Source organism: Apis florea, unplaced genomic scaffold (assembly GCF_048593485.1).
Source record: "Apis florea isolate Af1SG1 unplaced genomic scaffold, ASM4859348v1 contig_2272_pilon, whole genome shotgun sequence".
NCBI classification, from domain to species: domain Eukaryota; kingdom Metazoa; phylum Arthropoda; class Insecta; order Hymenoptera; family Apidae; genus Apis; species Apis florea.
This window is the reverse complement of record NW_028256549.1, coordinates 4,857,420-4,879,455: the sequence shown is the minus strand read 5'-3', so window position 1 is coordinate 4,879,455 and position 22,036 is coordinate 4,857,420. Positions and strand designations below refer to the sequence as shown.

Genomic DNA, 22,036 nt, shown 5'->3' with positions numbered 1-22,036 from the left:
CCTGTGCCCCCGTGTGTTTTGCAAGAGATGCGGAGAGAGAGAAAGCGCGGGCTGGAACGGGCTTCATTGTCGTCCCTGCTCCCTCGTGGTCGACACCCACCAACGCCGCCTCTCCACGTTTTTCTCCTCGAAAGCGACGATGAATCGGCTTGAACGTGCCTGTGAACCCACCTGACACACCGCGCCACCTCCTCCATTCCACGCCCCGTAGCTAAAACTGTGTCGCGGGTGTATGATGTGTCCTCTCTCCTCCACCTTTGCCCTCCTTTGATCGAGTTCGCACAGCCCTTTCCCAGCCGATTGTGAGGATAAGGGAGGATCGATCGGGAGGAATTGTCGCCGATATCTGACAGGGTTGTCCTTGCGTTAACCACCTCTTCTTTCCATTCTCTTTTCGCTTCGAGATTGTTCTCGATGTACGTATTTAGGGGATTTTCGAAGGGAGGAGGAATTAAATTTGGGGAAATTTTTGGTCGAAAACTCTAACACTTTTCTCGGTCATAGAAATTTGCCAAGTCAAGAAGTCATCGATCGAGAAAATAAAAAGATCCTTCGTTGACTTGAAAATATCTTGAGATAACGTTACGGATACGAGGGATAAAAGAAGAACGGGGGCCGAGGGGGGCTCGCTCTGCTTCTTGTTTCTTCTTTCTCCTCCCTTTTAATCGACGTCTATTTAGATTTTGAGGGGTGAGGAGGATAGAGAGCCGGTAATTTCGTAACTCTACCGTTCGTTTAATAAAATCAATCGTTTAAATACTTATCACAACAGGTAGAATAATGTGTCGTAGGAACCCTGCCTGTTTTCTTACTTGCGTGTGTTACCTTAACGATTAGTTACAATCTCTTACAACGGGTTTACATTTACACACTCTCTTGTCGCTTCTTCGCTTCGTTTCGCTTTTGCAACGTTCCCGATTGGAGAAGGAGGAAATTAAAATTTCCGAAAAGGAAAAAAAAAAAAGAAAAGAAAGATGGCGAGAGGAGACCGATTAAAAAATAATCGTAGAAACGATTATTCGCTCGATTATTCGTAACAATTTTACGACTAACGATTTTGCAACGAGAGATGAGAACGAGAACGAAAGAAAGAAAGAAAGAAAGAAAGACAGAGAGAGAGGTAGAGACAGAGAGAATATAGAAATGTGTGTGTATGTGTGTATATGTATATGCGTTTGCATGTGTTTGTCCCGCGCTCATCGACAAAATATTCTTAATAATCGTTCCACGAGCAGTTTTCTTATCGACATTGTTGACAGACTAGATACAATACTTATATTACAATTTTTCGACTTGCCGGAAGTCGCCAGCCGTTCGATCACGGCGATTGTGTGTGTGTATATATATATATATATATATTTATGTCCGATCCTCGAGCCAACGAGCGACGAGAATCCTCCACCTTCATCGCGTTTCGATGCATCCATACTTTCGAATGGAATACGCGAGAGGAGGGGGGGGGGGACGGGGCGGAAGGGGGAGGGCTTGTTGTTGTATTACGTGGTTTTGGAACGTGCGATTGAAAGACGTGGCGCGACGAACGTGGATAAAACGAGATCGTTTCGTGCTCGGGGAACGGAGACTCGGGGGAGGGAAGGGGCCATCGATCGTGCCGAAACTTTGCGAGCCAGTCCCGCGATTGGAAGCTCGGTTTGGAACGTGCCAGATTTATTACGACTTTGATTAAGCCATTATTTAAATTTTTTTCCACCAATATTCCTTCGTTTCTTTCGAAATATTTTTTTTCTTTTTCTTCTCTTTCTTTCTTTTTTAAGGAAAAAATTTATAAGATCTTACAAATCGGGAGATTTTTCCGACTTTAGGAAAAATCCTGTATCCTATCTTCATTTCACGCGAAACCAACCAATTTTTCGTAATTGAGAAATGGATAAATACGAAAGCACAAATCGTTCGTCGCTTGAAAAATCTAAAATTCCTCCCAATTCTTCGCAATCTTGCCCCCAAAAAAGTCGAAGCGAAAAATTGGACTTGAAAATTTTACCAATTCTTTTTATCTACCAAGCGGGAGAAAGCGGTGATACATTAACCCATTTCGCGAGCACGGCCCCGATCAAAGTGGTGAAAAAAAAAAAAAAAGAAAAGAATCGACGAAAGACAGGCACGATCGAGGATTCGAGGTGGAGGATGATCGAGCAGCGGCGCGAGCGAGGCGAGTCCTTTCTTCTATCCGGACAAGGCGATCGAGGCGAGTCGCTTGAGGGAGATCGCGGTGTCGGCGTTGGTTGGTTGCAGGGGGCCGACGGTCTCGTGTGCCGGACGGTGTTATTGCGAGGAGGATTGGGGTGGTTGGCCGTTAGGCGGGGGCGGGGGCGGCGGCGGGGGCTGCGGGTGCACCTGGTGGGGGAGGAGGGTGTGCGCCTGCACGTGAGCCGGGTGGTGATGGTGGTGCTGGTGGTGATGGGAGTAGAAGATGGGCTGCGCGGTGGTGGGGGGGCAGGAGGTGCCGACGCCGACACCGACGCCGACTCCTACGCCGACCGAGTGGGAGAGCGCCGACGTGGCGACCGACGCTGGCGCAGCGGCGGCCGGCGGCGCGGTCACCGAAACCGAGACGCTCGCGGACGTTCCGCTCCCGGCCGACGCCTCGTGGTACAGTATCGGCACCCTGACCAGTCTCTGGGCGGCGTGGGCCATGTTCGCCGCCTCCAGCTCGGCGGCAAGCTGCCTCTTCCACTTGTTACGACGATTCTGGAACCAGATCTTCACCTGGGTCTCGGTCAGCCGCAACGAGGCGGCGAGGCCCGCCCGCTCCGACGAGGAGAGGTAACGCTTCATGTCGAACGTGCTCTCCAATTGGAACACCTGGGAACGGGAGAACACCGTCCTCGTCTTCTTCTTCCGCTTCATGCTGCTCGAGTCGCGACCGTCCACCCCGACCTGCACGCTGTTCTGGCCTCCGCCGCCTCCGCCGCCGCCTCCGCCACCGCCTCCGCCGCCCGCCCCTGCGCTCCCGCCGCCGTGGAGGCCCGCCGAGTTCGTCGATTCACCCTCGCCGTCCGCCTCCGGGCAGTCGTCCTGCTCGCCGAGGTCGTCGTGTCCCTCGTCGCCCGTGGACGGGCTCCGTGTCCGGTGCAGACGCTCCTCCCCGTTCTCGTCGTCCAGGTCGTCTGCGAAGGGAAAAAAAAAAAAACGATACCGCTCGCTTCAGAAATCCAAATTGCTCACTCGCCTTCTTTTTTTCTTTTTTTCTTTTTCTCCCTTCGATTCGAGAGGTTCAAGTTTTCGAGCGAGAGAAATTTATATATTCGATATATAAATCGTCATATTTTACAAGATTTCGAGTTGTTTTTCTCGATTAAACAGATTTTGAGGAATTGGAAAAGGAAGAAGCCTCGATTCCATCAGAAGCCTCCCCCCTTCTTCTTCCTCGCCGAAAAAAGGAAAAATTGGCAATGCAAAAATTTATCAAGTTTCTATTCCCCTCGATCGTATTCCACAACACAAATGGAAAACGTAGCGTTAAATCTAGAAATTCTTCGTCCGAGTATAATATGAAAACTGTAATAACATTTGAATATCGTCAGTTTGAATATCGAGAATCGATCCCTCCGAGCAAAAGGAGAAGCTATAAAAGGGTATCTGGTCGTCTAGAATCGGACGACAATCGATGCAAAGTAACCGGGGGGATAAGATAATGCCTCGGTTGTTGGTCGATACACGAGGCCGCTCATCGATAATGATTAACGCCCCGATTTTCCGGATAGGCTGCCGCGCACGTGGTAATGGAAACATATGCTTCGAGTGGTCGCGATGATCGGTAGTTCGTTGTCGTTGCGGCGACAACGGACGGCGGTCAAATGTACGCTATCACGTGCGTAGCCCGTGTTATAAATCGTCGTGCATCGAAAGCAACTCTCGTTCGCCGCGTAAATCTAACGTAAATCTTCGATTCGAATCCGATTAATTTAAGAACAATGGACGTCCAAATTTTCAATAAGCATGAGATAAACAATATGAAATTAGAACGTAATCAGTGTATATTACCTTCCTTTCTTCAGACTACGAATTTGATTGACTGATTTGATTCAATTTTTTTCGTTTAATTGTAAAAAAAAAAAGAAAAGGAGAAATTTGTTGTAAATATTTGCAAAATTTTCACGAATATTTAGATGTTTGTAAAAACAAGATTCGAAGATTTGTTCAATTTTAAATCCCTTACGAATAATAAGAATCTAAAGAAAACGGGATAGAATCAATCGTCTTTAAAATTCGAGATTAATTATGAAACGTTTTCTTCAAAACAATCTTCAAAAAATTGTTTGATATTACGAGAACGATTTCGATTGGATAATTATATAACGTATATTTACGACAAGTGACGAGTCGGTACGATTTTCACAAATCGCTCTATTTACTCGGCCGATCGTTGAATGTATTGGGGGAAAATCGTTTGGAATATGCTAAACGCGTTAATTAACTGGTCCCTTTAAAGCGTTTTCCTCGACGAGGAAACAGAAACACGAGGATGATATCTTTTTCGGTATCATTGACGATCATCGTGAATATTGCTATCTATAAATTCTCTTCTCGCTCGGTGAATTGGATAATTCATCTCGGCCGGCCGTTTGCATTTAATATTTAGTCGATTGATAGTCGGCTAATTAATATTCTATTTATCCATTTTGGTATAATTGCCTCAGATATCGCGACGTAGCCATCATGTTTCCCATCCTCGTGTAATGAAATATTTGTCGTTTCCCCATCGATTCTTCGCGCCTTTCATGCAAAACTTCGCTCTTTGTTTCGCGCTCCCGTTAATTGTCCTATTTTATCTCCAATTTAATTATCGAACGATTTTCTAGTAGAAAATTGCAATTCACCTTCGTGAATCCGTTTTCACGCAAAATTTGTACAGATTTGTTAATTTCGATCTCGATTTGCTTCATCGTATGAGGACGATGTTTTGAGAGGGATGCTTCAACTTATTATATATCGTGTAAAATTTCAATCGTGAGTATTATTTTCTTTTGAACAGTTTAATTTCGATCTAATCGTTCTTTTCCTTTCCTCGCATGTTTCCAAAATGCTATGGAATAAACGGAAAGAAACTTTATACGGATTCTGAAATTTTAAAAATCTTAATAACATCCAAATCGAAGTTAAGAGAAGGAGAATTACCTACGGCGCAAACAGTGAGTCGTGACCAGGCTGCCAAGTATTTTGGCGAAGTGGCCAGGAGTAAAACGATCGGCGGGTAAGGCGATCGACGTTGGTTTGTCGTGGTGGAAGCCGTGGAAGCCGTACTCGTCCACGACGTCCACGCTCGCGTTTATATATACTTACGTAGAACGTATACGAGCCCTCGCCTTGCCCTTTTCTCTTTATTCCGCTTCCCATTTCTTTTCACGAATTCCCATCTTCCCAGACTGTTTGTGTTTCACTCCGATACGTGTTTCAACCGATTATTTCTCGCGGAATTTTCTTCTTTCAATCAGAAAATTGGCCGAAAGTGAGCGAGAGATTTTTTAAAAAAGAATCGTCGAAGAAAGGATCATCTTCGAAAGGAAGATGTTTTTCTTTTCTTTTTTTTTTTTTTTTTTATAAGAATCGTTGGAATTGAATTATGAACGGAGCCGAGAACGGGGAAGAAATTACAGGAATCAATCGATCATGATATCTCTCCGCGATTCGGAATTGATGCGGAGCGATAGATGCATCGTTCGATGTCCTCGTTCATTGAACGGTTCTATTTACAGATAGCTGAATCGAGCTGAAACAGGCCGAAACGGTGGCACGATTTTCAATCAACGAGTTGTTCCCCACGAGAATGTTTACAAGCCGGTATTACGCACGACTAGCCTAAATTTATGATCAAACTCGTAACGATTTCACGCATAATCATACTCGTAGAATATATATATATATATGTCTGTATATATAGGTTGTTTATGTACGCGAGCAGTTAACAGAGCAAATCATTTCTAATCGAATCGTTCGATACGGAAATTGAACGTGAAATATCGACGGAATTTGAATTTATATTTTTTAAATTTTAAGTGGACGACAGTTTTCTTAATACTATTACATTCAATGTTATTAATCCGATTTCACGACTTTAAAAAATTTCACCGATGTAGATTCAAGTTGCTTGGTTTTTGCAGGAAAAAATTCTAAAAACAATATCTCTTCTCGGACAATAATCGTTTTTTAAAATCGACCAAGTTCTCGATCAATTTGATTCGATGAAAATTAAGGGATTAATCCTAATTTGTCGAACGCTTATTCCTCCCTTACAACAATTTTCAAACTGATCGCTCGATCATTTCATCAGGCATCCATCTCGGACTCACCCCTTTGCGGGAAGGACGCGGAAGCGGGGCTGACGCGGCTCAGGGTGCCGACCACGTCGCTCGGCGACGGATGCTCCAGCGTCTGCAGGCCGTGCGTCGGCCTCCATGGAAACGGCCAACCGGCGCCACCGGGCAGGACGCCGCGGATGCCGTCGGCGTCCACGATGTCCGATTGGCCGGTGACCTGGACGGCGTTGCTCAACGCCGACGAGGCGGCAGCCAGCCTCGAGTGGTGCTGGTGCTGCTGCTGTTGGTGGAGGTGCTGCAACGTCGACGGGAAGAAAACACCGCCGACACCGATCCCGACCGGGTATCGGCCCGCGATCAGCGACGACATCAACCCCAATCTGGAAATTCGAACGTCACGTTTCAATTTTCTCGTCGATTTGGAAGAGAGAGAGAGAGAAAAAAAAGAAAAGTATCGTCTATCTTTACTCTTCATTCGATAGAAGTAAGAAAGTAAGAGGAAACGCGTGAGGATTCTTTTTAATTTTTTTTTTTAGGATTATTTTTCTGTTTCTACTTACTTTCGAATAAGTTTTCCTAATTTCTTTTTTATTTTCTATCTAAGAATCGATCGATCTCCCTCTTTCCCTTTTTCTCTCAAGAAGAAAATTTTCAATTCTCGTTCGCTCTTCTTAAACGACACGTCAAATCGACTCGATCAAACCACCACCGTTTAACGAACTCCCTCGAACAATTGGTCCATTTTACACGCAGGAACCAAGATCTAAATCCTCGAATCCCTGTTTATCCATCGAAACGGCGAAAAAATTCACGGAAGGACGGGGTTAAAGAGCAACGACGAAGAGGAGAGGCTTCGATTAACCCGGAAGCATCCAGGATCGGTCGCCGATTTTCAAGAGCCGAGCCCCTGCTGGATCATTGCGGGGCGCGGCGGCGTAAAAGTGAAACCGTTAGCGAAAATGTTTGCGAGCCGTTTAAAGCCGCGCTCTAAATAAAACAGCGCTAAAAATAACGGGGGAAAAAAGGAGAAAAAAAAAGAAACGAGGAGAGAGAGAGAGAAGAAGGAAAAAAACGAGGAAGAAGAAAAAAGAGAAGGAGGGGGGAAAAAACGAGAGGAGGAGGAGGAAAAACAGCTGGATTAAAAACACAGCGCGGCCGCGTTTTCCAAGCGTTGGCTGAATGCGAGCGTTGCGAGCGTTGCTTTGCACAGCCCCGTGTCCGAGGCGTCGGGCACGATTCACCCTGGCCTCGCTGTCTTCTTCCCTCTCCCTCCCCTATCTCGCCCCCGAAAAAACCGGCAAAACGTTTCCAAACCTATTTATCCGGTCCACGAGACTCGCCTCGCCTCGCCTCGTTGGCGAACTCGCGAGAAAATGCGAGCCAATCCTCCTCCCCCCGATCCTCCTTCGCGATCTTCCTTCGCGGAAGCCATTAACATCCGCTCGAGCATCCACCAGGGTTGCGAGGAAAGACTCGCCTCAAAGGAATTTTCGCCTCTTTCGCCTAGAGTTGTATGCCTATTAAAAGGGGGACGCGAGATCGGCAACAATGACATTACTCGTTATTAACATTGAAAGGGGGGGAGGAGGAGGAGGGATGGGATTTCTGACATACATACATAGTGTATATTCGATTCGATTCGATTCTTGTCTCGGTGGGATCGATCGTAACGCGAGGTGACGATAAAATATGGAAGAGAAATAAATGGACCGTTCTCGACCGGTTAATTGGCGGTCTACGGTTTCGTGGAAAGTAGTTTCTGGTAAATAGACTGCTCTTTGTCGAGCAGTTTCCTTAAGAGGTGGTTCTTAATTGTCAGATCAGGATGAATGGAGGTGATACCTAAACCTGGGCCAAAATCCCCAAATCCGGATACTTGTAAATGGAAGCTCTGGAGAGGTTGCGTTTTACTAATCGCTGATCTCGGCTCGGGCCTGGCCGTGATCCCTGTCAGCTTTTCAATGGCCACGGATCGCGCACGCAACGCAAACTGGATCGCTTCTTGCGAGAATCGCAACTCGACGCCGCCTATCCGAGGCCTTAACTGCAATTAGAAACTCTCTCTCTCTCTCTCTCTCTCTCTCTCTCTCTCTGTTTCATAGATTGGGGCGATTAGACTTCACAATGAAAATAAATAAAATTTTGGATAAATTGAATTCAACGTATGCAAAAGAAACTATTTCTAAGAACGAACGAAGAATCTTCGACTCTGTTGATATGCATTAAAACAAGAATTAATTAAAAATTAAGACCAATATCAATCTTATGAAAATTATTCACACATCTCTACAGATCCTTCCATCGCCTCCTTTCGAATCGTTCGTCAAATTAGTATACGAAATGAAAGAAAATTTGCAACAAACCTAACCTCCAAAAAGAACCTCCTTTCGCGATTCAACATTTCGATGCAACATAAATCCTTCCGCAGCAGCACAACGACATTTCTTCTCGACAGGGCTGCCAATATCTGGGCTGCAACCCCCCAGGGCGGCTCTCTCTGCCCCCGAGCCAGAGTTCTCTCAATTATACCGGCCATTTTGCCGGGTCGCGTGTAACAGCCTCGCGATCGTTATTCCTGATCAACGTTAAGTGCAGCTGCGAAACAGCTCTCGGCTCGAAACAGAGGGAGGGAGAAACGCTCTACCGGCGATTTGCGGCGGCGATTTAGTTGGTCATCAAGAAATGTAGGTTCGAACACATCGTCGAGAGCCGGTAAGGCGAGAAGCCCACCGATTCGGAAGCCATACCAGCTCCCCTCGTGTTCCTTCGCTCGTTCCCTCGCAGTTGGGCTTACTCGATCCTCCCTGATCGACGCTCGATGCACTTCTCCATAGGCTGCCTTTTTCATGCCTTGTCGGCGATCGCGCCAGGCCGATTCGCCTCGCCGATCGAAGTTTGTCCGAGAGCTGCTTGCGGTGGGATTCCTTAATCGTTCCAAGTTGTCGAGCGCTGTTCACCGGACACCGGTTTCGATGACACTTCGATTGACACTTGAGGGTGTGTATAGATTCGTTGGAGTCAAGATCGATGATGCGCTCGAAGAGTTTTCGAGGATCGAACTTTGGCCGCCCAATAACGCATTAATTCGACAGATCAAATGGACGATAGCGTGTCCACGAAGTCTTACGATTGATGAATTAGTTAGCTGTTATGTTAACCGGACAAGCGTTTAGACGAGCGTCGAGATTCTACTTTGAAGATGCTTTAAAATAAATGCAAAATTATATCACGCATCCCACCATTGATTCCGATATTCAATAGATATCATCGTCTCGTTCATTGTGATTAATAGACGTACCAACGTAACGAAGAAAATTCCCCGGAAGAGAATTTCGATTACCCTTCGCCGTTTACAAATAATTACCACGCACACCTTCCCTCTTCCCGAGGAGTTCTCATCGGAACAAGAGGAGGAAGAAGAAGAAGAAGAAGAAGAAGAAGAAGAAGAAGAAAAAAAAGGGAAGAAAGAAAAAAAAGCACGCAATCCCAGTTTTCTCGCATCGATAACGGATAGAGGAGGGTGGCTGGTCTTGGGGGGGATAAGAAAAGAGGAAAACGCAAAGGAGGAGCGGTATCTGCCGGGGGCATCGGGCGTACAGATGCCCGGGGAAAGATAAAAGAAATCTGACAACCGCCTGTTTGTAAGCATCCACCGGTAGGGTGGCCGTTTTCTAAGGAGGCCAGGTATAAACACCAAACACTCTCCGAGAAGCTCGTGCTCCACCTTTTTCTGCCTAATTCTTGCGCGGCTTACGTACTCCTCTTGGGTAGCCAGCCACCCAGCCAGTGGATGAATGGCCGTGAGGAGAGAGGGTCTTTCTTCTCTCCTTTCTTGCGGGGCGCGACTCCTCTTCTCGCTCCTCCGGCTTCTTCCTTCGCTCGATCGATTTCCACGAGGGTCCTCGACTTCCTCCTTCGATTCTCCCTCTCTCCTCTCTCTCTCTCTCTCTCTCTCTCACTCGCCAACACCACTTCCAAACAAGAAGAGATACACCGTTCCCTTCCTCCCTTCGCTCATTCATCGTCCACTTCGTTCCTCGACTCTCTCGATCTCTCCCCCCCTTGTTCGTTGATCGATCAGCGGCGATCTTATTGGCCCCATCTCTCGGAAACTCGTTGATTACGAGCCGCCCAATCTCCTCATAATCGGATACAGACGGCTTTGCCGGAGCGCGACGATGAATATACTCATTGATCGAATACCATGGCGATATACCATCCCTATATATATATATATATATCTATGGTCAAGCCTAGGATTCTTTCAACCCAAATGCGGATCCTCCGGACCAATTTGTCCGTTAAACTTGGCCCATACAGTCCGTGCAGTCATAGTTCAATGGGGGGATATATTATCCCTTTTCCCGTATTGATCATTATTCTACCTTTTTACCGGGCGCGCTCCCGCTTCTCGTCGATCACGGGCGAAACGTGCGCCGGGTAAGTGGCATTCTCGAATATAAACTCTTTATGCCGTGGTTAACGATCGCTCGTAACACGATACGTTTTTGTCGTGTACCGTTACACCCAGGGGTGGTAGTGGCTCGACACGCGTTGGACAGAAGAAGGAGAAGTCGATTTACGCACCGATGGCGGCGGCCAATCGCCTCGAGACTTCGCCGATTTCCGCGGCGCAAGGGTTTCGCCGCCTTTCCTCGGTGATTAAGGGCTGTGCCCGTGGATCGTTGACGCTTTTTCTCTTTTCTTCTTCTTCTTCTTCTTCTTCTTCTCCTCGTCTGTTTCGACGCTTTGGTGGCTAATTCGAGGCCGGTGAACGAGAGCGTTGAAGGGGCGATGAAAGAAATAAAATCACACCAATTTTCTTCTTTTGATCGCGCCTTCGCTCCTTAATGGTTTAAAGGAATAGCTGTTACGTTTCTTTTTTTTTATGTTAATCTAAGTGATTGGGTATCGTCGTGCTGTTTCTGTGATTGTGCTATTTAAATGTTTAATTTCTTTTTTTTCTTTGAAACACTTTTAGATCGGTTTCGCTTTCATTGTTGTCAAATATCAGGGCACTGAGTATTTACATCACTTACATCATTTTGATGTTTTAACCCGATGACATCGTATTTAAACACCATATACGAGCATGATAGTTTTTAAAAAAAATCATATAAAATCAACCAGTGGAGATAAAATTCCAAAATTTTGCATGCATAATACTAAATTGAGATGGAATTCACAAACACGTATCAGCCAGTACGAATATTGTGTATGGTAGAGATGGCATAGCAAGTTCGTGCGATTGGATAAAATCTCGAATGAATATTTAGAGAGAAGGGGAATAAAACGGGATAAAATAACCCTCTTATTAACGAGCGTTGAGGAAGAAACAAGCGTGCACGAGCGCGCAAGATTGTTATTGGCGAAAGATGAAAAACCGGAGTTCTGTTTTTATCGATTCGCGTTCTAACGGCCCGCGTTCACGGTTACGTACTGACTTATAAAGTGTCATTACGATGACCCAACAATGAGTTATTGGCTTTCAAAGTACCCCGTTAAATCCTCTACTTGGCTTCGTTCCGCTCGCTGCCTGTTACAGGCCAAGTGGAGGATTTATGCTTGTGCTTACACAGGAGACAACTTCATTTCACTGGATTTCAAGGAAACAACTTAATTGCTTTAGTGCGACGCTTGCAGGCTTTAGAAACCCAGACCAGGATACACTCGCGGATTAAACCCTCCGCCACGGGAGGAAGGGAATTAATTACGCGAGACGACTCCAAGATTTCTTCCCCCGTTAAAGAAAAAAAAAACTTGCACGGTTTAAAACCGTTTAAAACCGTGGACGTGTCTCGATATATCCAAAATTGGGAAAAATTATTCGTCGAAGACGACGAAGACGACGCGGGGCGAAGGATTGAAAAATAAAAAATTGTTTGATTCTAAACAACTGGCTTTATTCGCCGCGCACAAACGGAATAAATAACGGTAGACCGATCGTTTAAATAGCATTTTATACTAGACTGGCCGCGACTACCCGCGTTGTTTCGAAATCAATTTCCCGCGGAACGTGGGAAATGGAATCGACAGCTCCACGCGTTTTTTCCGTTTGTTTTTCCCTCCCCCCGCCGATTGAAAATTCATCTTAAACGATTAATATCCTCGTGTACAAAAACTCGTGTAAAATAGAAGTTAAAATAGAGAAGATTTTTCAGAAAGGAAAGCATATCGAATCGATTGTTTAATCAATCTCTTCAATTGCCGCGATCTCTTGAAGAAATATTCGCGATCGACATAAATATACCAAAGTATTCCTTCTTCCACGCCTGTGTTTCCAGGATTTTCGATTTCGAACGAGAAGAACGGAGGCGTCATCACCGTCAACGGGAGAATAAAAGGGGACGAGGAAGGAGGGAAAAGAGTGGAAAACATAGAGAGAGAGAGAGAGAGAGAGAGAGAGAGAGAGAGAGAGAGAGAGAAACACGAGTCGAAACGACACACGTACACACAGAGGAGGAGAAACGGAGGAAGAGAAAGAGGTGGAAAGGAAAGAAAAAGCGAGAGAGAGAGAGAGAGAGAGAGAAACTGTGTTTCGACGCGATTATTATTCGTGGTCTATTCCCAGCTACCGTTCATTCCACATTTGTTTCCGACGTTGAACATCCATATCGCCCTCGAACGGGCGATCATACACAATGGGCTTTATCGTACCTTCCTTTGAAACTTGGAGCGCGATCCCACGCTAATTAACGAATCATTCATCGGCGCTGTAATTAACGAGGCCGACTCTGTCGCGGATTATCCCGGCCAGATCTTTTGCGCATAGACGTCATGTGCCTGCGGTCACGTTACTCAATATTGTTGCCCCCCTTGCAAAACACGGCGGGGCCCGCGCCACACTTTTGCACCGTTGCAAAAAGGGAACGGAGAGGATCTGAAGAGAGAGAGAGAGAGAGAGAGAGAGAGAGAGAGAGAGAGAGAGAGAGAGAGAGAGAGAGAGAGATAAAAATATATATATATATATATTTACACGAAGATATATCCTCCTTACGACGTTTCCTCCTGCGTCCTCCGGTTATTTCAACGGCGTATGTCCGCGCTACATTCTTGTCTCTTGTCCCTCCTTTCTCCCCTCTTTTTTCTTTCTTTGTTTCCTTGTTTTTCTTTTTTTTTAAACGGAACGCCGTTACATTTGTCGCCGCGCGTGTTAATTAGATTGGACCGAGGCGAGAGGAGAAATGTTGGATGCGATAAAGACGGGGGTCGTTGTTCTCCCGATTAATTTATATCAAAAAGCTACGAGTTTCTCACCTGGTTTCTTGCCTGACTAATTCGATATCGTCGTCAATTTTAATACGATTATTTGGCTGGTGTGAAGGAGTCACCCACTTTGATCTTATTTTACCTTTTACTCGAAGATCTGTCGGGGACAGAAGAGACGAAAATCTTGGAAATTTTGCATCCATTTTAATCTCCTCGAACGAACGTAGAAAATAACGAATACGAACGATTTGGTTCGCGATCATCTTGGATAGCTGCTCGTCAAGCAGCCGCAAGATCATCTTCGCTTCGCTCGAGACGCTTCGTTCCTCCCCCTGAAAACGTTTTATAATATCGGAAAAAGTTAAGTTTCCCTTTGAATAAAACGCGTACCTGTGCATAAAAGGTGGAGATAAATTCGCGGGGAGCGTCTAATTCAGGTAATATTCTACACGGGAATCCTTTCTGCTGAAATCTCTTCCTCACCCTGCTGGTGAAATGCTATTACCGTATCAGTTCAGCGAGGCGGGGAGGGGGGCACGTTAAGCGGCGAGACGGTCGGGGGGAAGATTGCGAGCTTTTCGTCTACTTAGCCGACCTTGGCGGGGCCAAGATGCCTGCCTCGGATGCCGTAGGCAACGATTTAATAATAAATCAAACCGAGAGGTGTATAGCGCGCGCGTGTGTTGCTCGCTCGCTTCCTCCGCGCGCGGAAGGCGCTCACTCGTTGGGGTGGCCGAGAGCAAGACGTGCGCAGGAGGGAGTCGTGGTCCTCACGGGAGACTCCTTCCTTCGGCCTTCTTACAACTCGGCGGCCGTTTCATCCGCTGATGCATTATGCACCCCGTTGCCTAATCGATTCTTTCCTGGTCACGTTTCGCATCGTAACGAGGATTCTCGACGATTTTTGGAATTCATTCATCATAATCTGGATTCGAGGTTTGAACTGTGGTAATAAAAGGAGGAAAAAAACGTTTTCGAAAAAATTTTAAAATCCTCCCCCTTGTTTACGGGGAAAAAATAAAAATTTAAAAATCCGATTTGAAGGAAGAGATACGCCCTCGAAGTATTCGACCCATGATCTCTCTCCACCGTCGAATAATCTTTTCCTTCCCTCGAAGTGGTTTGCGTCCCGATGCACCCGGGAGTGGGACTTAATCAAATGGTAAACGGGTGGAAAACAAGCAATTGGAGGCATCGAACCGGCGAGAAGAGCGAGTAAGCAAGGCAGCCACCCGGTTTTATATATATATATATATCTACAGTGGGGTGCCGTCGTCAATCGGGGAAGAGGAGAAGGAGGGGGGGTGTAAATCTGATAAAATCATCTCGAACCCTCCCTCGGCAGCCCCTTGTGGCGCGGCTCGGCCCGGGCTCGAGTTCCTCGCCGAGATATATCCGATACAGAGAGCCGGACGGCCCTAAGTAACGTAAGTAATGTAAGAGGGTGGTTGTTGCTACGGTTGTTATTAAATGAGACAGCCTAATAGGCCCATTACGGGACCGACCCCTCCTCCTCGGTCCATTCCCACATAATATAATCCGAGGCAGCCAGCCAACCTACTCTGTTCGTTCCTATTTCTCTCCTCTAATCTTTATCACTCTCTCTCTCACCTCGAAAATGAAAAGGAAAAAAAAGAAAAAAAGAAAGGAGAGATCCACTCACGCGCCAAGAATCCGTAAACGCGAGATATGCGCGAGGAAACGATCTCCTCGCCTTTGAACTCTATCCCAATATTCGCCTTCTAATTTTGGATCGAGGGAATAACACGACGGAGGAAGAGGAGTCTCCTCTTCACACTTGCATCGCATTCGCGAAGGGACAGTGGATAGATGATACGTTTTCGATGGCGTTGTTATTATTATTACTCGAGAGGCGGTTGCTTTGATTCGATCCTCTTCCCTTGGTTGTTGATGCTCGATCCGAGTGATGAAGTTTGGGGAAAATAAGGAAGGATGGGAAAATAATTCGCAGAAGTTATAAAGTTGAACCGATGATCGTTGTTAATCCGCGCGCGGCGGAATGAAATAGTTATCGCGTCGTGGTCGCGGCACATATATATAAAATTGATGGCGCGCGCGTTAATTCCTTATTAGTAAACATTCGTCGAACGCTAGCGTTGCATCGAATCGCTCGATCAACGGAATTCCGTGTGATATTATCTGCTCGAAGACGTAACGTAAAATCGATCGAAATTTATGCGATCCAGAAGAATCTCCAAATCAAAATCTCTGGAAATCGGCGTATCGATTCGACCGTCCGACTCGGCACCGCAAACAACACGACGCGAAATCGTAAAGCACCGACCAAACCGCGAGCGCAACGAGTTCAGTGGAGCACGGGGATGGAGGGGGCGAGATTGGTACACCAGAAACTATCGCGCGCCGCAACCGCACAATATTCGCGTTCGAAGGCACGAAGTTCCATCAAACGCGCCCGTGTACAAACACGGTGAAAAGCGGATCGATACAGAGAGAAAGAGAATAGCGAGAAACGTACCTCGACAACATCGCCAAGTCGGCCGACGCTTGATGACCGAGCAAAGGGTTCGCCGCTGCGTCGCTGGGCGGCGAGAAAGTGGACGCCGGGCTGGTGGTGCTGGTAGCGCATCCGATCCCCATGCTGCCCGCGTTGTTCCTGTTGTTCTCGGCCGCGTGGCCGAGCGTCGAGGCGCCCCTCTGGTTGCTCGAGAATCTCAACGGCGTCGGGGACGAGAGGCCGCCCCTTGCAGGGCTCTCGCCGCAGGACGAGCCGATCCTCTGCGAGTTCTGCGCGTTGTGGGGCAACGGCGAGCCCCTGTCCACGTCCGACGATTGCCTCTCGGCCGACACGGTGGACGTGGAGTCGATCGGCGGCGACTCGGGCCTACCGAGGATGCTGGATATGCTGAACGACGTGTACTGGGGGTTGCAGGCAGGCCTCAGCGCGGGTTTGCCCACGTCGAAGCTGAACGAGTGGTGGTTGTTCAACCCGCAACCGGGCTTCCCGTTCTTCTCCTCGCGGAGGAGAAGCTCGGCCGGTGTCGAGCTGCTCCTCGACCCTTCCAGCTCCAGATCCTCCTCGGACACCACCGACACCTCGATCTCCGTCTCGCCGGACATGATTGACGACTCGAACAGTCCGCGGCGCTCGGATGCGGCCGTGTCCTCGAGTTGCGTGTCCACAATGATACAAGAACGGTGGTCGTCACCTGTCCCACACCTGAGCACGAACGCGGCGCGGTCTCGTTGCACTGGCCCGTCCCGTCAGAAGGGCGGCTCGGTCGTCGACGACGACGAGGACGAGGAGGACGACGACGACGGTGCGACGGCGGGGCGACACAGTCTATCCGACACGCGGAGCGGCTCGAAGCGCGGCTCGCGTCGCATATCAAGCGTGGACGTTGGCGCGGCGCGAATGGCGAGCACGAGCCGGAGGAAAGGAGCGTGGTCGGAGGCTAGCGGGCACGTCGCGTCGCCTCCGACGGCAGGACGTCGCGGCTGCTGGATCGGGGACGGATCGCTCGATCGCGCGACATTCGTAAGCGATACCCTGGACGACAGGATGACGAGGAGACGAGACACTTGGAGGGCTCACCCTTTCGAGAGCCACCCTCTTTCGGGGCCTCCCCCTCGTCCTTCAACCGCCTCTCTATCCACCACCTCCACCACCACCACTACCACCACCACCACCACCACCACCACCACCGCTTTTCTGTCTTTATTTCTACCCGTGTGTGTGTGTGTGTGTTTGTGTAGATAAGCGTGTATGTCACACCGCGTGCGAGTGTCTCTCTGTGCGTGAGCGAGTGCGTGCGTGTGTATACTCGTTCCTCCTCCTATCACCACCGCCCACCACCCTGACACGTAGCCGTTTCTCCTCTCTTCCTCGTCCGATCTCCTCTTCCCCTCCTCGCCGCTAGTCCATTCGCGAGACGTTCCCGTGCGTGTAAAACCGCGAAGAGTAACACACGAAGTCACTTCCTCGAGTCACTTTCTCTACCACTGATCGTTAATCACACTTCGTTCGCCGGTGCGTTTTCCCTTTCCCTCCTTTTTCTTCTTTCCTTCCTTCCTTCCTTCCTTCTTTTCTTCCTCGTTCCCCTCTCGCGGATCGATGTCGAACGATCGTTCCCGGTGTTGTTTAATTATAAAAAACATTTACTCCACTCCGCTTTTACTCGACTCACAACGATTCGCGGCGCGAGCAAACACGGCGGTGATATTATACCACGTTGGTGAATGAAGGTACAGCCACCGACCACGACGACGACGAGCAGGAGAGACGTGTCCGGCGGATAGCGCTCGCGGAATCGAGCGCGTGGATCGTGGTGAATCCGTCAAGTATCGGAGTATGACGGACTGCGGATGGCCACTGTGCTCGCACTAAGGGTAGGAAAACGGCAGAGAAACCGCACAGGTCACACGAACGAAACGGCCTTACCCGAACATTCGCGCACGCAGCGGCACGGAGCGCGCGGGCCGACGTAGTGAGAGCGGTGGAGTGCGAGCGAGACGGGTGGAGAGATCCAACTAGGCGAGCGAGAGACAGCGAGAGTGAGGAGAAGGAGAAAGGAGACGAGGGTAGCAGTAGTAGGCAGGGTATAGAGAGAGAGAGAGAGAGAGAGAGAGAAGGTGAAGATGGAGACGGAGAAGAAGAGGGACAGAGTGTGGAGTCACGCTTCGAGAGAGTCACGGGGTGGTAGTGTTGCGCGTCGGATGGATAGGCGACTGGCGTGGCAAGGACGGACGTAACGGGGATGGTTGGAACGAGAGGGATGAACGAGAGCGCGGTGGCGGTGGTGGGGTGGGCCGGAGAGGAGGACGGCTGAGCTGCGACGACTTGGCGGGAGGGGGGAGAGGAACGGCAGGGGGCGGAGCGAACGGGCCGCCGTGGGGGATGGATGTCGCGATTTCTCATAGGGTGGAGGCGCGATCGATGACTCGTGGCCGAGTGTATCAGGCACGGGGGTAGCCGCGGGTGCGGGCCAATCGCGTGAGCCGCACGGTCCTTAACTCGAAGGATACTCGGCCCTCCGACGGAACCCGCGGAACGGCCGACTGGGGTGGAGGAGGGGGCAGAAGGGGTGGGGAGGGGAGGCCGGTGGTGGTTGCCTCGAACCGTTCCCACCCTCCGCCACCCCGGTCGCCCGAGAGCGGAGGGAGCAAGAGGGTGGGGATAACACACAACTCCGCCGGCTCTGCCTCGGTGGCCGTGCCTCGCCGTGTTACTTATCCATTATAACACTCCAAGATCTTGATTTAAGCCTGCAGCCAGCGGTGAGCTTTTAACCAATTAGCCTTTATAGCCTACCCCCCCCTCCTCCTCCCCCTTCCCATTCCCCCTGTCCTCTCCTCTCCCCCTCGACACCCCCTCGACTACACTCTCCCACCCCCCTCCCCCTTCCTTTCCGTTCCGCGCCACCCTCTCCCCCCCTCCCTCGTCCGTTTCCTCGCGAGCGTCAGCCATACCCCCTCCTCTCTCTCTCTCTCTCTCTCTCTCCGTCTCTCTCTTCGCCCGCCCATTTCAGCTTCACCTCTCCTCCTCCCTCTTGCTCGCTCTCCCCCGTGTCCCCTAGTAGTACTAGTACCGATAGTAGTGTGGTCGCCGTGCACCTATATTCTCCTGGCTATTCTATACCAACAACGGGGTCCTCGCCGCAGTCGCGCGATGTACCCACCTAATCTACTGCTTTCTCTCCCCTCCACCTCGGCCTCCAACCCTCTAGTTACCTCTATCCGTTAACTCCCTCTTTTTCTTCGCCGTGTCTCCCTCCCTCTCCTCTCCTCTCTCGCTCTCTCGTTCCCTATAACCACATGCATTATGCGCGTCGGTGTATATGTATCAGAGCGGCGTATTCGCGCGTGCAAATAACCCGAGGAGAGCACGGTACCAGGAGGGGGAGGGGTGAGTCGGTCGGTTCTCCTCCTCGTGTTCTCCTCGTCGTCGTCGGTTCAAAATACGCTCCGGTGACGGAAATTAAGAGTGGATACCAGCAGCGATACCGCGCGCGCTTTATCAACCGATTTCTCTCCTCTCCTCGATCCCTTGGAGAGGATACCCTTTGAGAGGGGGGAGTGATTTCGAATTCGTTTAATCGAATCGTCGGTACATATGAGTTATATGACTCTGATGGTCAAACAGAGAGAGAGAGAGAAAGAGAGAGAGACCAATTTTTTTTTTGACGTTTATAAACGTTTAACAAAAATATGTAATAAAAATAAATACGAGTCTTGGCGTAGCGTACACAACGTATCTTTGCTTCACCTTTACGAATAATACGTTATTCGTAGAGGATGATCGAGATTTCCTCGCAAGTGAAAAAAAAAAAAAAAAAAAAAGAAAAAAATAGATATCCCTAATTGGCGAGGAAAATGGATGGAAATCGTTTCGAATCTGCCACCACCCCTTTCGCGAAGGAATCGGCACGAAGGCAGGGCCGGCTAACGAGTCCGGAGGGCTCCTTTAACGACCCTTTCATCCCCGACGTTAACAAAACGCGCGCGTTGCGTGGCATAATGGGCCGGTCCTCGCCGCGGATCCACCCGGAAGGGCAGAGAAACGATTCGGGGAGGGCCGGCCGCGTGAAAGGGCGCCAAGTTTCCCGGCGAAAGTAGGAGAGAGTGATTGCACGGCCAGCGGCTGAAGGAAAGCGGTCCCCTGTAGGAAGAAAAAAGAAAAAAAAAAAGAAAGAAGAAAAAAAGGGTCAAACGCGTACGCGTTCCGCGTCTCCTTCCTTCACGCGTGGAAAGAGTTTGCGAGCCGGGTGACGGGCAAAGCGACAAAGCGAACGTCGTGCGACGTTCACGTGTCTCTCTGCTCACCCTTCCTCCCCCTCCCCCTCCCCCTCCCCTCTTCCGCGCCTCGAAGTAACGAGAAACCGTTGACCAACCCCCGGAGAAACGAGCGGAAACAGTCAGAGACGAGGTGTCCAGTTTCAGTGTAACGAGGTTATATCGAGACGTTGCATTCATACGTTCTAATCGTAAACTCGGCCCGCAATAACGGGGGAGGGGGGATACGTGTTTTGGATCGATGATCAGATCAGGGTGTGGATATATGGGATTGGATATATCCGTTGCGCTATAAGTAGGCTAGGCTCTCTTTCTTCTTCCAATAACCACGAATAATTGGTATTAATAGAAAAAAGGAAAAGAAAGTTGTCGATCAGATCTCGTGAACGTCTCGATGAGCGCGTAATTGAATCGTTCAAAGGAGAGTAGTTGAGGAAAGAAAGAAAGAAAGAAAGAAAGAAAGAAAGAAAGAAAAAGAAAAATCACTCTTTCTACGCGGAAACATCGGTACCGAAACACGGGCCGGGCGGTCCTTGTGTTGTCCGCATTTTACTTTGTGCCCGATGCGTAAGAGGATTATACGTATCCTCTCTTCCTCCTTCCTTTCGAGAGGGACAGACGCACTTCGAAACGAGAAGAGAGAGAGAGAGAGAGAAAACGAAAGAGCGAAACGAAACACGCGAATAAGACGCGACGGAGGAGGACAGAGACGGATGACCGTGGAGCAGGGCGAGGTAAGTGGTGGATATGCTTCACTTTTCACGGGGGCGCCATTGTTCCCTATTATCCGGCGTGATTAGTCGATGATGCAGGTAAGCTACCACGGGGGGTCCCCATTATACCGCAGCACAACTCGCTCATCCGCGAACTGCGTGAATCTCTCTCTCTCTCTCTCTCGAATGTTGCGGCCATCCTCTTGCAACGTGCCCTACATCCCTCCTTTTTTTTTTTCCTTCTTTTTTCTTTTTCCCCTCCATCCTTGTACCCGACGCAGCACACGTTGCAAGTCTCTTTATAGGCGCGGGCTCTTTCTACGCGATGGACACACCGGAATCGGTCGCCGACCTGCTGTGAAATTTATACTCTTAACGTGGGCCGCAACAATGATCGCAGCCTCCTTTCCCGTTTTTCCACGGCCGATTTGTATTATCGTTCAGGGGCAGGCCTTTATTCGCCTCGAAACGCGAATCTGCTTTGCCGAGTAATTAGACCGTGCGCCGACCGGTCTCTCTCTCTCTCTCTCTCTCTCTCTCGCTCGCTCGCTCGTTCGGTTCTGAACCGAACGCGCACCTGGAAGCGATCGATCGTTCGAATCGATCGTCGAGGATCGATCCCGGCGCGCTCGTCGTCCGATGTTTTTAGCCCGTGGTTTGTAAAACGTGTAATTGCGCTTATCCCGGGGAATTGCTGAAATCGTAATTGATGAAGCTCGTTCCTGAATTTATCGGAGATTATTGTGTCCCGCTCGAATCTCGTTGTAAACAATTTTGTTGCAAACACGTATTCGCGTAATACGCAGAGAAATGTTTCCAATGTTCCATGATGTAAGGAAAGGAATGTTCGTTTATTCACCGCTGATCGAACAGGAGAGGCAAAGATCGATCGTGTTGGAAGCGTGACACGATGCCTGTTTAACCCGAAGGACAAGGAAAGGAAAAAAGAAAGGAACGACGAAAGGTATCCTCCTCCTCCTCCTCCTCCCCGTAGGAGGGAGGAGGGCGAGGTTAGATAACAAGCGATTAACGACGGTCGCACAGCTTAAAACCTGCGGTGGATGG

At 49.0% G+C, this 22,036-nt stretch overlaps 1 protein-coding gene across 1 annotated transcript; it reads right to left on the bottom strand.

Annotated features, from left to right (window-relative positions):
* Positions 1-734: 734 nt before the first annotated feature.
* Positions 735-17,010, bottom strand: Hmx (H6 family homeobox). Its single transcript, XM_031918052.2, has 3 exons — positions 15,985-17,010; positions 6,312-6,658; positions 735-3,128 (listed from the first exon to the last, which is right to left on the bottom strand). Exons 1-3 carry the CDS (start codon positions 16,584-16,586, stop codon positions 2,284-2,286), a joined length of 1,794 nt encoding a protein of 597 aa, XP_031773912.2. The 5' UTR covers positions 16,587-17,010; the 3' UTR covers positions 735-2,283.
* Between the last annotated feature and the right edge of the window lie 5,026 nt (positions 17,011-22,036).

What these genes read in the sequence shown, in the direction of transcription:
- Hmx (XM_031918052.2), bottom strand. Translation starts at nt 16,586, where the DNA reads ATGTCCGGCGAGACGGAGATCGAGGTGTCGGTGGTGTCCGAGGAGGAT. An exon ending in GACTTGGCGATGTTGTCGAG is followed by an intron (nt 6,659 to 15,984) that starts GTACGTTTCTCG and finishes TCGAATTTCCAG; the next exon opens with ATTGGGGTTGATGTCGTCGC. An exon ending in CGCGTCCTTCCCGCAAAGGG is followed by an intron (nt 3,129 to 6,311) that starts GTGAGTCCGAGA and finishes TTCCCTTCGCAG; the next exon opens with ACGACCTGGACGACGAGAAC.